The sequence below is a fragment of the Mirounga leonina genome, unplaced genomic scaffold (assembly GCF_011800145.1).
Source record: "Mirounga leonina isolate KUSES-001 unplaced genomic scaffold, KU_Mleo_1.0 Mir_197, whole genome shotgun sequence".
In the NCBI taxonomy this organism is placed as follows: domain Eukaryota; kingdom Metazoa; phylum Chordata; class Mammalia; order Carnivora; family Phocidae; genus Mirounga; species Mirounga leonina.
This window is the reverse complement of record NW_023270494.1, coordinates 1,830,088-1,844,069: the sequence shown is the minus strand read 5'-3', so window position 1 is coordinate 1,844,069 and position 13,982 is coordinate 1,830,088. Positions and strand designations below refer to the sequence as shown.

Here is a 13,982-nt window from a genome sequence, read left to right as displayed (position 1 = left end):
GACCCAGTGGCTCTGGGGTGGCCTCTGGGAATCTGTTTCAGAGACTCTGCTCTGGGCCCTCTTGCGTGTCCTGCACAGGGACTCGCGGCCGCAAGGTACTGGGTGGCTGTCCAGGCCCATGGGTCCCATTCTAGCTCCATCAGCCTTCAGCCCGTTACTCACATCCCCCAGCCCGTCTGCAGAGCTGGGCTCGTTGTAGGCCGTGCGTGATGGAAAATGCAATAATCCTGTGAAGCAAAGCGAAACACTAGTGTCTCCTTCCTTCTTCTTTGTCCTCCTTACTCTATGCACATGCTGCTTCTCCGAGGTGCACTGGTCCTGGAAAGGGGGCTGGTGAGACCCCCCGGCCTCAGCCCTGCCGGCTTCTCTTCCTCGGGGGCCAAAGACTGAGGCTTTTCTGATGCTTGTCAGTGACCGTGGGGCAATGCCTCCTGGTCACCATCGCTCTTGCCACCGAACACTCCCTAGGACTCAGCCTTCCAGAGGGAGACTTATGTTGTTTATCTAGGAACTACCGCTTACAGAAAAATTATTTCTTGGATCAGTAGACTCGTGCTTTTATAGGTGTCTTCTCCGTGACCAAGCAGCCAGGGGGCTCTGCATCCCACCTAGCCCCAGGTTACCTCCGGATGATCCTTGTGGGAAGCACCTTCTCACATGAGTCCAGATCCTTGCCCTGAAGTTGACAACACAGTTCCTGCAGGTACCACACTCCCCCCAGGAAAGAGCATCAGAAGCCCGCGCCAGCGTCCTGAACCCGACTCTGTCCGGCCCAGTCGGGAACTCCGCTGTCCAAAGTCACCACACTGCTTTAGGGCCTTTTTCCTGCACTGGGTCAGACTTTGTGTGCCCTTGTGAGGTGATGTGTTTCGGTGGAAGAACCAGAGAGTAACGGAGCTGGGGACAGAGGGGCCCGCCGCAGCCCCAGGCTCCTGCCCCAACCCCCCGTTAGCTGCACAGGGCAGGGAGCAAAGGTGGGCTCGTGTGTGCACACGTGTGTGTGTGTGTATGCATCTGCATGTGTCCCTGTGAACCGTTTCTGTGTTTGCACTGGGCCCAGAGAATACATCTGACCTGAGAATTTGGCTTGTAACAAAGTAACGGTTGCCGCCTCTGAGAACTTGACCCGTAGCCATGACCATCCCCTCCCTGCGGCCTTTGCTCATGTGGTTTTGCCACCTGTCAGGGCGCACCTGCCCCTCCAGTGGCTTCAGGGCCGCATCCTGGAGCAAGGATAACAGCAAGTCTTCACCATGAGAAGGACGAGCAAGGGTGGAGTGTGTGCAGGGCGGACGGGGGCTCACGGCCAGGCCCAGTCCTCAGTTCGGAGCCTAAAAGTGTTGTTACCCTTCTGAAGCTGACCTTCTCTGGCGGCGTGCTCTCTGTGTGAAGCGACAGCTGGGACCAGCGTGGGAAGGAGCCACTCCAGACAGCCTCTGCGGCTCCCCGGCTCTCCACCTGCCCCTCGTACCCTGTGTCCCCAAACCCGGTTTGCAGACAGGCGGGTCCACTCACGCTCACCCCTACACGCCTACACCGCACACCTGATCAAGGCCGAGTCAAAGTCAAAGGTAGAGCCGTTGGGCTAAAAAACAACTTCCTTGAAGCCTTAAGCCTTGTGATCGCCAGTGTGAAGGCTGCTGGCATGCCCACCGCTCAAGATTTCTAACACGGACACGGACGGAGAGTTATGTGGCAGCCGTGGGTGTGGACGGCGTGGACACGGGACCGTGGATGCCCCTTCCCGGATGCCCCGGCAGAGGGACCAGGGCCCGGTTAGTCTGCAGGGCCTCCTGAGGGGCAGAGAGCTGGCTGCAGGCCTGGGAGAGGCAGGTGGGAGGGTCTCGGGGGCCACAGGGAGAGGGGGTGGGCTCCACTGAGTCTGGGGGCCGGCAGAGAGGGGGTGGGTTCTGCTAAGGTTTGCATCTCAGCACAGAGGTTTTCTGTCTCCCCTGCCACCAGCCCCGTCTCTGGAACTTTGGGGAGACACATGGAAGTTGACAGCTTCTTAGATTCTGCACTCTCCTTAGACCACTTGGGGGGGGTCGCTTGGCTCTTGGGTTTTGGGGGGAAGGGAGGTGGCCAGATAATTTAAATACAAAGCAAGTTCACAAACAATATAACTCTTGAAATTCAAAAAAAAATTTTAATGATTTTTTAAAAGTTGATTATGGTTCAGTTTTCTTGCTGTTCTTACTTCAGAGTGGTGGGTTTTCAGGGAAACATTGATGTTCTGTAAATGAACAGTCTTATGGTTGTTCTGTTTTCTGCAGTTTTCTGTCTGTTGTCCGAACGCGGGAGGTACAGCATCCCGACTGCTGAGGGAAGGGTCAGAGTACACGAGGGTCCCCCAGTAGGGTGGCCCTACATCATCACCCACGAAGGTTGAGGTTTTATTTCGCCAGGCGGCGGCAGCCAGCTTTGTGACTGAGTCTGGCACGGGCTGCACTCAGGGAGCCCAGATGGTCGCCTCAACCGCCACCTGTCCCGAGTGCCACCTGGGCGGCAGCGTCCACCCTCAGAGCCCCCTCACCTGGGGTGTCCAGAACCAGCAGGGCCCACCCAGCCACCCTGGGCACCCAGAGCAAAACGTCCAGGAGAGAACTTGGCAGATGGTGGGTCTGCCATCAGGCGAGCCGTAAACACCCTTGTTTGCTTGCGCTTCCTGATCACGTGTTCCTCCAGCAGATGTCTGGTTTCCCAATCCACACAAACCCTACTTCAGAAAATCAAAACTAAACGACTTCCCCCCCAAACGCTCATCTCAGGCTGGCACAAATCCTTTTCTTCAGTGAAATGTCAAATACTGCACGTTTGTGGAGGAAGTTTCCGGAACCTGCTACCTCATCTCCATCCACGAGGTGCTGCATCCAGGGACACGGTGTGAGCCCCTGCAGTGGAAAGACAGAAAGTGAAGCCTGGGGTGGTGTTCTCAGCCGTCCCGGGGTGCGGTGCCAGGGCTCCGACTCGCCGTTGACCCTGGCATGGTCTCGTGGCTGAGGCAGGTGACTTCTAGAAAAGCGGAAGAACACAGTTTTGCCTGCAGGGCCTTCCCATCGGCGTGCACCATCTCCTCGGCCAAGAGGCCTCTTCTCGGGTCATGAAGCCAGCGTTCCTGCTGCTGCCCGCGGCCTCAGAGGTACCAGCAGCTGACCGTCCATATCGCTTGTCCCTTTGCTCTTACAGGCCACAGTGAATGCCCGGCCCCAGCGCATCCTCACCACATCCTCGCTCACCCAGTCGGCGCCGGCCAGCCCCACCAACAAGGGCATCCACATCCACCAGGCAGGGTAAGTGGCCTGTGTCTCTCATGGGGGCCCCTGGCTACAACTCTTCACTGCCTTCCTCTGACCTGAGCCTGACTTCTGCGCCCCCTCAGAAGTTTATAAGCGAGGGTCTGGACCCTGCTGGTCAGCCCCCAGCAGGCAGAGCCCCCTCTTACACCAGTGTCCACAGGCAGGAAGCCGCAAGCAGGTGCGTGCCGCCGCGCCCTCCTAGGGCCCCAGCTGGTTTGCTCAGCTGGGTGCGGCTTGTCTGGGGCTCCCCCAGCTTTCTGGGGAAACAACTCCTAGAACCTGCAGGCAGGGCCTGGAAGGATCATCAGCTTCGGCAGCTGGTGTCTGGAGGCATGGGATGTGTCGGGCAAGTGGGGATGTTTTGGGCTCCTGACCCCGGGTCCGTTGTCAGTGTCTAGGTGGGCAGTGTGAAGACAGGGTATTTCGTGTTTGGGTAAAAAGCATTGTTTCTTCTTCCCGCAACAACAGGGGCTCCCCACCGACGTCCAGCACCAGCAGCTCCAGCCTGACCAACGACGTGGCCAAGCAGCCAGTCGGCCGAGACCTGCCCACAGGCCGCCCTGGTGCCCCTGGCCCTGCAGGGGTGCAGTACACGCCCCACTCCCAGCAGTTCCCCCGCACACGGAAGATGTTCGACAAGGGCCCGGACCAGGTACGCTCGGACCGTTCCCTGGTGCTCATGCTGGTGAACATAGGTGCTGAGCGCCACACGCCTCAGTGTGAGCCAAGACTCTTGAGCCCAGGACGTGGGGGCCACCACACCCTCCACCCCCAGCTGTGGCTCTCGGTTTGGACCGTCATCACAGCTTTGCAGGAGTCACGGGGTCCTCGCTCCTGTGGCCTTTTGTTGTTGGCTCACTGTTCCGGCACCTTCCATGTAGCCAGATAAGCTCATGAGCTAATTTGCTTTCTCCCTTTGTGGGTGAGTACCATTTCCTCCACTGGACGGGGTAGCTGCCCCCCAGAAGTGAAATGCCTGTTCTGAGTGGGGTGTCCGCTTTCTCCGTGAGTGGTCCATTATGACATAAGGAGCCGTGGTCTCGGCCTCTCAGCTGAGATTGCAGGAGCAGGCCCCGCGCCCACCCTGGCTTTCAAGGCCTCCTGCTGTACTCTGTGGAGCAAATACGGCCATGAGCGCCCAGTGGGAGGTTCATCCTCCTGGCTGGACCCTGACATGGGTCAGCTTGACCAGAGCAGCTGGGCCCAGGGGGCGCTCACTGTCCTTGAGGCCGTGAGCCCAGGGCCCTGGTCCAGCCGAGCAGTGCAGGCTCCCACTGCAGGCAGGCGATGAGACCCTATCACCGTGTCCCAGGCGTGGGACTTTCCCCCAGGCGAGGCTCCCCTGGACAATGGGGGCCCCTCTCTGAGGAGCGCCTTCGGTCCCACCACCCCAGCCACCGTAGGCCCTGCCGTGGGAAACAAACGTGTCATCCAGTAAAGCAGCACCACGCACTTTAAGTCTTCATACTTGCATGTCCTTCCCATGCCGGGGCCACTTCACACAGTTGGGTGCCAGATTGCCGGCAGTCCCTGCCCTACCAGACCATGGAGGCCTTGGGGGCCTTGTTGGCCTCACAGCGCCTGGCCTGTGCATCCAATTTAAGAGTGACAGGCTCTGCAGCCCAGGCCACCGTGGCCAGCCCTGGGGGGACACGGTCCCCTGAGCGCAGACTCCATGGCCCTCCCTAACATGGGTTCCCCAGAGCCCCGGCCACACAGTCAGGGTCCCTTGCCACCAGGACGCAGACGTGAGGCCAGCAGAGAAACGTTCTTAGCAGCCAGACCACTGATTTTTGTCTCCTTTCCAATCCTCTCGAACACACAAAGAGGTGTGTGGAGTATCAGACTATTCGTTCTATTTTCTCTCCCCCTTTCCCAAAACGCCTCTGAAGACCACCGACGATGCAGATGACGCCGCTGGACACAGAAGTTTCGTCTCGGCCACAACGCAGACCGGCTTCTGTGACTGGAGTGCCCGGTACTTCGCCCAGCCTGTCATGAAGGTAGCGTGCGCATCCGCCCCGGGTGCAAAGTGGGCCTGCCGTCTGCTTCCTCACGCAGACGCCGGGGTCCGCAGAGCGCTGCGCGGCTCCCTTGCCCTCCTTCCTTCCCCAAGAGCCCCGGCCTCTGGCCTCAGCGGTCTGAGCCCTCTGCTCCGAGCCGATGGCTGACCCTGCCAGGTCTGCTCACTGCCCCAGCTGGCCACCCGATGGCCCAGCCGCTGACCCTCTGGGGCTCCCATCCCATCACATTTACAACTGCTGAAGGGCGACCCCCAACGGCCGTCACGGTGAACAGTCAAAACAGCAAAAGGAACAGATTTCATTTACCTTCCTGTCTTGTCAGAAAAGCCACACCAGCGCAGCCTCTCTGAGCCGCCCAGACAGGTGCGTCACGGTGTCCTGCTCGGCAAGGCCGCTTCCTGGGGAGGGCAGCCCGCGGTCGGGCTCTGGGCTGCTGCGCTGAGGAGCAGGCTTGTCTCGAAGACCCGTCCACCAGGAGCGGTTCTAGTACGTCATTCCACCGCGGCCCCGCAGGAGACGTGTCCTGTCGCCGCAGATTCGAGCCGCGCGTCCGGGGGGCGGTGCATAGTTTCCCGTGAAGCACCTTCTTAGAAAGCCCTCTTCTTCCTCGTAAAGAGCATTGGAAACTGCAGCCTGTTCTCAATCGTGTGGCAAGCTACACGTCTGAGCAAGTTACTCGAGGAGTGCTTGGACCCTTTCTGACAGCTTTTGTCCTGCTTTCCTCTTTCCCCATGACCCTGATTTTTGTCAGTAGAAACATGAGACGGTCATTGTCGGGACCTCAGGCAGATGACAGAGTTGTAGTTTACTGAGCCCCACTGCTGACGGGGGGAGATCCTCCTTCCGTTTTTTAACTGAGCCCGACTCCCAGAAAGCGGTTTGGCAGGAAGCATCAGAAGCCATGAGCAGCTGCTCCCTTCCACACGGTAATTCACTTGCTGAGATAATCGACTCAAGGAGAGAATCAGAGTCACGGATGATCCGCGTGTTATTACCGTAGCGAAAACTAGGATCCACCCAACGTGGGGAGAAAGGCTTAGCAATGACAGAATATTTGATACGATGTTTATTGTTATTAAAGAATTAAGCTTGAAAATTAGTTTCTTAAGGAAATGCTCATGCTAAAGCTTTTAGAAAGGGAAAAAAGCAGGACGTACATCAGCTACAGAGTGGTCCTCATTGGAAACGCAGCGCACACGCATCTGCACACAGACCACGCACTGAAGCAACAGGCTGATGGCGGGTCTCGGGTGATGCATCAGCATGGCACCGAGCGTGTTTATCCTTTTCTGTCTCCTCCGTGTTTTTCACACTAAGCACCAGGTACCTTTATAATCAGGACAAAAGTACAAAAGAGGCAAACGCAGGAGGCGGCGGAGGACTGTGCTACCTTCAGGGCTTTCAGCACACTGGCCGCTGCCGCCAGGAGGGCGCCTGGCCCACCACCCGGGCCCTCGCTAAGAAAGGAACGAGTGAGCGAGTGCTGGGATTTGCACCAGGACGCGGGGGCCCTGGTGCTGTGGGTAGCGAGCCAATCCTTAGAACTCGGTACAGTCTGCTTTGAGGGGCTCTGGGGTTTTGTTCAGTATCTGCAGAAGCTCGGTCTCCCCGACACAGTCTCCTGCGAGCGAGGCCAAGCAGCTGAGAGCCCTGGGGGGGCTGCTACGCCTCTCGCTGAAGTGGCAGCGCCTGTAAGTTACGGGGGTTTCTCGGTGCGGTGATAAGCGGCTTTTCTTGACATCTGAAAAACGCCGTTCCAGCCGTCCGCGTTGACGGCAGGGAGAAGGGGCACAGGTCACCAAGCTCCTTCCTCTAAGCCTGAAAACGAGTGTGTCCTCCCAGGGTCTGGTTTCCTCTCATCAGCGCGGGGACTGCGGCCAGTGCTAAAATGGGGCGCCTCCCAGGAGCACGGTCGGCACACGCAGAGCCGCTTCCTGAGTGCAGGCCTGGGGCTTTGGTCCCGTGCTGCCCGCATGCACAGCTGCAGTCAGTTTCCCCCGCTTCCCGTTAGCTGCAGACCCGCGGCCTTCGTGCCCTCTCTCTGTGAGGCCGCAGTGTGTCCAGGAGTGTCCGCTGGGGAGGGTCCCACACATCGCCAGCAGGGATCGTGGCAGCACCCAGAGCATGGACGCTGCCATGTCCTGGGGATGGAGGGTCCTCGCAGCTGTCACTCCGGGTTTTTCCCGCGTAGCCCACGGGAGGCAGTCAGGAGGTCACCGAGTAAGTAAGCACCTTCTCTTACATTCATTAGAGATCCTTTCTAAACGTTAGAAGTGGATGCGTTTTTATCTCACTGTAATTTTTAAAAAACTGTTCTACTTTCTCCAGGTGCTATTCACAAGGGTGTTCTTTTATTAATTTAATTCATCATCTAATGACGCACATGCAATAAAGGCGTTAGGAGCTTTTTTAATAGTCTGTTTCACACGTAAACTAAGACTAGCTCAAAGCTAGGACTGTACCTCAGAAGTCAGAGCCCTAAACCGCGTCACAGGTCAGTGTAGGAAACTGGGATGTTCACCAGAGAACAGAACTGTCCCCAACGTGACCACACACACCATAGTGCAGCTCGTGCTTGGGGGACCAGGTAGCCCACCACGTGGCAGCCAGGACAGTTTTGGCTTCTTGTCACTTCACCGTCCGATTTTGTACGGTCTGCGTGGCCAGAAAAAACTGTGTTCTGGAGCAGGCTGTCCCATGACATGAAGGAACCCAGCTGCCATTTTTGTGCAGAAACTGACAAGCTAAGACTAAAATTCAGACGGAAATGCAGGAGGCCCAGAATAGCGCTGAAGAAAAATGATGTTGTAAAGGACAAACAAAACAAAAAACCCAAGCTTCCTGATTTCAAACCCTGCTGCATAGTTGTAGGACGGGGGGACAGTGTGGTGCCAGCTTAAGGACAGACAGAGTGGCCTCGAGACGTCATAGCCACAGACTCAATGGCTTAGCTGAAATAGACACACTCCGTGACAGACACCAACTACCAGAACTCACTCCACACGAGGTAGAGAACCCAGATAGTCCTACATCCGTGAAGGGAAATGAGTTTGTAAAGTCATCCCACAAAGAAAAGACAGCTCCAGGCCCAGAAGAGTTTCACTGGAGATTCCACCAAAATGTAAGGAAAAAATTATACCAGTTCTACACAGTCTGTTGCAGAAAATAAAAGGAGCGAATACTTCCCAGCTCATTAGAGCAGCATTATTCTGATACCAAAACCAGTCAAAGACTTTACAAGAATAAAAACACACAAACCAATGTCCTTCACGAACGTGGCCCCAAAACCCCCAACATAATGGCAACAGACCAAATGCAGCAATATGTAAAAGGACAAGACACTGCTGACCAAGTGGATTATAGCTCAAGAAGGCAAAGTTGAATCGCTGTTAAATCACTCATGTAGAAACACTCTCATCATCCCAGTAGCTACAGAAAAAGGGTTTGACAGAACTCAACGACTGTTCACAATAAAACTGCATAAACGAGGACCAGAAGTAAGCTTCCTTCCTCGTACAGGACACCTACAAAACCCACAGCTACTGTTCTCACTGGCCAAAGATGGGATGTGCTGTCTCTAAAACCAGGACTACGGCGAGGCTCTCTGATCTCACTGTTCCTATTAATCATCCTACTGGAGGACCGAGACATGCAGGTGGAAAGGGGAAATAAAACTCTCCCTGCTCACACAGCACTACTCTGTACGCAGGAAATCCTGAATAATCTGCATAATGTTGCTAGAATAGAGGAGTTCAGTAAGATTGCAGGATACACAGTCATTGTATCAAAACCGATTGTATTTCTATGTGAACCACTGGAAATTGAAATTAAACCACTTATAATAGCACCCCCAAAACATTAAATACTTAACTATAAATCTTTTTTAAAAAATACACGAGAGACCCAAATGCTGAAAAATACAAAACACCGATGAAAGAATTCGTGGAGACCTGACCAGTGGAGACGTGCTCGTGGGCCGGAGCGCTTGGTGACGTGAAGGTATTAGGTCTCCCTAACCTGGCGCACACATCGATGCCACCCCAGCAGGTTTTGTTTCCATCGACAAGCCTGTTCTAAAATTTATGGGAAAAAGCAAAGAAACTAAAATAGCCAAAGAAGTTTTGTCACAGCACAATCAGAAGACTCGCACTGTGATCTCAAGAGTCACCGTGACATCAGTCAGGAGTGGAATGGAGAGGGCAGATGAAGGGACCGGGCAGGGGCAGAACAGATCCCGAGACGGAGCATGGCCCGTCCCACCAATCTTCCACAGAGCTACGGACGGAGGACGGTCTTTCAGCAAGTGGAGTTGCAGTGACTGGACATCCATTTGCCCAGATAAAGAACGTCACTCCATCTCCCACACCATATTCAGAAACTAACCCCAAAAGCATCTCGTCCTGCTGTGAAACCTACAGCCAGGAAACTTCTAGAAGCTCCTTCTGGCCTATTAGGCAATGGATCTTTGGGAAGCAGAAAAAGCACAAGCCACACAAGTTAAAAATGGTAAGTGGGTTTCGTCATATTAACTGCTTTGTGAGTGTCTCTGTTAAGAACATGAAAACATAAGCCACAGCCTGGAAAAAAATACTGTAAAACACATATCTGATAAAAATCTTGCATCTGGTATACAGAAAGAACTCCCAGAATTCCATACAGAAGAACACAACACAATTACAAACAACGGACAAAAGGTTGGCAGAGACCCTTTGCCAGAAAGTGTGCAGACAGCAAAGGAGCACGGAGAAGGCGTGACATTAAGGCAGGTGGTCACTGGGAGCGCGAGCTGCCGCAGGGGACACCAGCACGCTCCGTACAATGGCCAACATCTCAGATCCGTTGACCCCAAGTGCGGACGAAGGGCGCAGAGCAGCTGACTGTCATCCGTGTGCAGAGGACGAGTATCACAGACACTCTGGAGACGTGTGGCTGTTTCCTACAAAATTGAACGTACACTTACCGTACAACCCAGCACCCTGCTGGATGGACGTTCCCCCGGAGGAAGGAAAACCTGTGTGTGCGTCTTTTAGTGGTTTTTATTCATAATCAAAAACTAGACAGAAGCCAGATGTCCTTCACCTGTTGCATGATCTGTGATGCGATCATAGAAATACCAGTCACCTGAGAAGGTTCTCCAAATGGATACACGCACAACACAGATGAACCTCAAGCGTCATTGAAAGAAACCGGATACAGGGGCTCCTGGGTGGCTCAGTCGTTGAGCGTCTACCTTCGGCTCAGGTCATGGTCCCAGGGTCCTGGGATCAAGCCCCGCATCGGGCTCTCTGCTCGGCGGGAAGCCTGCTTCTCCCTCTCCCACTCCCCCCTGCTTGTGTTCCTGCTCTCACTGTCTCTCTCTCTGCCACATAAATGAATGAAATCTTTAAAAAAAGAAAGAAAGAAACCAGATACAAAGACTACACACACACCATTTACCTAACATTCCAGAAAAGGCAAACCAGAACAGCAGGGAGGTGCGAGGTCTGGGGCTGGGGGAGGCCAACCATAGAGGGCCATGGAGCAGGGCCGGGCTCTGTTCTCCACCAGGAGAGGGTGGGTGTCCTGCATGTGGACTCCACCTCCATCGGCCTGATGCTCCACAGGAAGTGTAGTCAGATGGCAAAGGTGCCCACGTCTGGGCCCCACTGCACGCAGGGCACCCCGAGCCTCACCTCGGAGCTTCTCCCACTGGTGGCCCAGGTTGCCAGCCCACAGCAGGCCTGGCCGAATCCGAGGAGCGCCATGTCGCCAGCACCCACCACCTCTCTGTGCACCAGAGCCCCCTTCCTTGTTTGTGGCCGGGGAGGGGGACTTGTTGTCACACAACCGGAAAAATCATAGTGTTGAGGTGAAAAGCAGGTCTGCGGCACTGGGATGTGTCGTCAGAACAGGCCCTGTTGGTGGGTAGAAACAGGATGCTCAGGGTCTGAGCATTTAGCATCAAGTTAAAGAGCCTTTCCCAGGGTCTGTCCCCGTTTTGCCTTTGGGGGACCCACTGATCCTTGCCCCCAGTTGTTCCAGGGACAAGCCAGGCCTGAGGCCCAGGCCCCGCATCCCCAGGAAGCTTCAGGGTGGGAATTGGCTTCTATGTAGAAGCCAGGAGCTGCTAGGACCGTGGTGTCACAACCCTAATCATGCAGCACTGCTCCACGCCCACGCTGTACCTGCTGCTTCATCCCGGGGGTTCTTAGCGCACTGTCCCCAGACAGGTGCCCGCCGCGGCCGCAGAGCCGTGTGCAGGTCAGCCGTGACCATCCTTGGATGAGCTCAACATGCCCGTGGGGGCAGACACAGTGGACGCCAGTGGACGCTGCCCTGGGAACACCATGCTTTACTTGTCCTTACAGCCCTAGGTCTGTCCCTGGGCCCCGGGTCCTTTGCCTGGGCCCTGGGGCACGTGCATCCAGGAACTCCATGCCCCTCCTGCCCCTCCTGCTCAGAGCACCTTCCACGCTTCCTCTGGCACGTTCCCATGGAAACCAGACTCCATCAGAGGGTGATGTCTCGGCGCTGCAGGTGTCTGTTTGTCTGGGCTGTTCTTATCACTCGACATTATTGTCATTTCTTTTCTAATAAAAGCTCCAAGTTGTCACAAACGAAACCAACTAACTTAGAAACCCGCGATCTACCCTGTCTGCCCCTGGGGGGTTATTTCCAGACCACCAAACATTCTGTGGAGGCTGACACCATCTCTTCGTGTCATCTCCACGTTTGGATGTCCTTGTTACAGCTCTTGCTATTTTGTTAGGTGTGGGGTTCTGGTTTTTAAGGAAAAAAAGAAGGAGCAGAGCAAGGAAATGCTGACAAGAGAGACCCGCAGGCCGCAGAAGTGAGGCCGGGCGGTTTGTGTTTGTTTGGTAATTGGATGGTGCGGAGCATCCGGGCGCAGACTGAGAACTGCTGTACCTGTGTTCATGCCTCAGCTGGCCGGAGCGGGCCCCAGCTCCTGTCTGCGTACAGACCTGTCGTTCGCGGCCATGCCTGCGCAGGAGAGAACCTGCGTGTGGCCACGCTCGCCGTCCGCCATCTGGTGCTTTCTCCAGCAGAGGAAACAGTGTGTAAATACCGAGTGTGGGCTGTCTGTGCCCGGGCACTGTTTTCTCACCGACCACCAGGAGAGGGTCAAGCCGGTCGAGGTCAGCTCAGCTGCTCGGCTCAGCCAAGAGCAAGTAGGGCTGTTTCTTGTTTGTTTCATTTCTCTCATTTTTTGGGACTTCACAGCCCTGGGTTTTCGAGCAGGGAGTCTGAGTCCATCGAGTTAACTTGATGACGTGTGAGGATTAAGGAAATACACCTTTATTGCACAAGGAGACTTCAGTCCTGGCTTCTTCTTGGCCAGGGGCAGGCCTCTCGTAGACACCACGTGCACGCACATGGGCCTTTCTGCTCAAGGAACAGAGAGCGGGCTGGTTTGCACAGCATCTGCTTATTTCCAGGGACATGAGCTCAGTCTCTGAAGCTGTTGCTCGGCAGAGAGAGTGCTGGGTTCTCAGGAGCTCGTGTGAAGCTGAGCAGTTCAGCTCCTTCCTGGCATCAGAGAAAGAATAAAGGCAGAAGTCCCTGAGCACGCCCACCTGCTTTCCAGTCCTCCTGCAGCATCCCACCGGCTCCTTCTCTCTGAAGCCTGCCTTCCTAAAGCTCCTTGTCTGCTTTGGAAGTAACCGCCCTGCTGCCCCTGTCAGGGCGCTGGGCTCCTAGAAGCAGGACGGCGCATGGGCCTCCAGGGTTGGGGTGTCCCTGAGTCTCTGCTGCCGTCATGCTGTCGTGCAGCCCGCCCTCCCTGGTGGCGCTCTCAGCCTCCAGACCCAGCGGCCCCCACCGCAGGAGGGAGGCCTGGCGCTCCTCTCTGACAGCGCGGAGGCCCCTGCTGGTCATACCTGCCGGCGGGCAGCAGGCGCTCCGGCCAGACCCGAGAACCCAGACTTGTCTTTCGGGAACAGGGTCAGTACTTGGAGATGCTGCAGGTTTGGGTCCAGAGAACCACAGTAAATGAGTCGGCATGTGCTTTGGTTTCCGGGTGCACGTGAAGGTCACGTTCACCCTTCACTGTAGTCCGCCGAGCATGCAATAGCACCGTGGTTGAGAAAACGACGTGTAGACCGTAATTAACAGACGCTTCGTGGCTAAAAAATGCTAGTCCTCATGTGGGCTTTCAGAGTCGTATTCGCTGACCCCAGGTCACCGTAACAAATGTACTGATAACGAACAGTGTGAGATGCTGGGAGAGTCACTGAAACGTGACCAGAGACCCGAAGTGAGCAGGCGCTGCTGGGAAGATGTGCCCACGGGCACACCAGGCGCAGGGCTGCCGCAGACCTCCTGTTGGGGAGAAACGCCGCGTCTGTGAGGCGCGGTGAAACACGGTGGCTGTCCTTGGTCCCCGCCGAAGCTCATGCAGTGTTTTTATTGTTGAAGATCCCGGAAGAACACGACCTGGAGAGTCAGATCCGCAAGGAACGGGAGTGGCGATTTCTTCGCAACACGCGGGTCAGACAGCAGGCGCGACAGCTCATCCAGAAGGGTAAGCCGCCCCGATTTGCGAGGGAGAGAGCCTCCGAGGGCCCTCGGTGGGGCAGGCGCCCGCCAACCACGGTGCGTGGTGCAGGCGGGGCGCAGGCTCTCCTCGAGGAGTGGCAGGGGGCCAGGAGTCCTGAGGCTGGGG

General features: G+C 55.9%; 1 protein-coding gene across 1 annotated transcript in view; it reads left to right on the top strand.

The window, feature by feature from the left end:
* RPTOR (regulatory associated protein of MTOR complex 1) overlaps positions 1 to 13,982 on the top strand; it is a 316,057-nt gene that overhangs the window by 277,627 nt on the left and 24,448 nt on the right. Inside the window, exons 22-25 of the mRNA XM_035025828.1 lie at positions 3,187 to 3,290; positions 3,765 to 3,948; positions 5,189 to 5,299; positions 13,736 to 13,841. Coding sequence (XP_034881719.1) covers positions 3,187 to 3,290; positions 3,765 to 3,948; positions 5,189 to 5,299; positions 13,736 to 13,841 — 505 coding nt within the window. The remainder of the gene's footprint in view (positions 1 to 3,186; positions 3,291 to 3,764; positions 3,949 to 5,188; positions 5,300 to 13,735; positions 13,842 to 13,982) is intronic.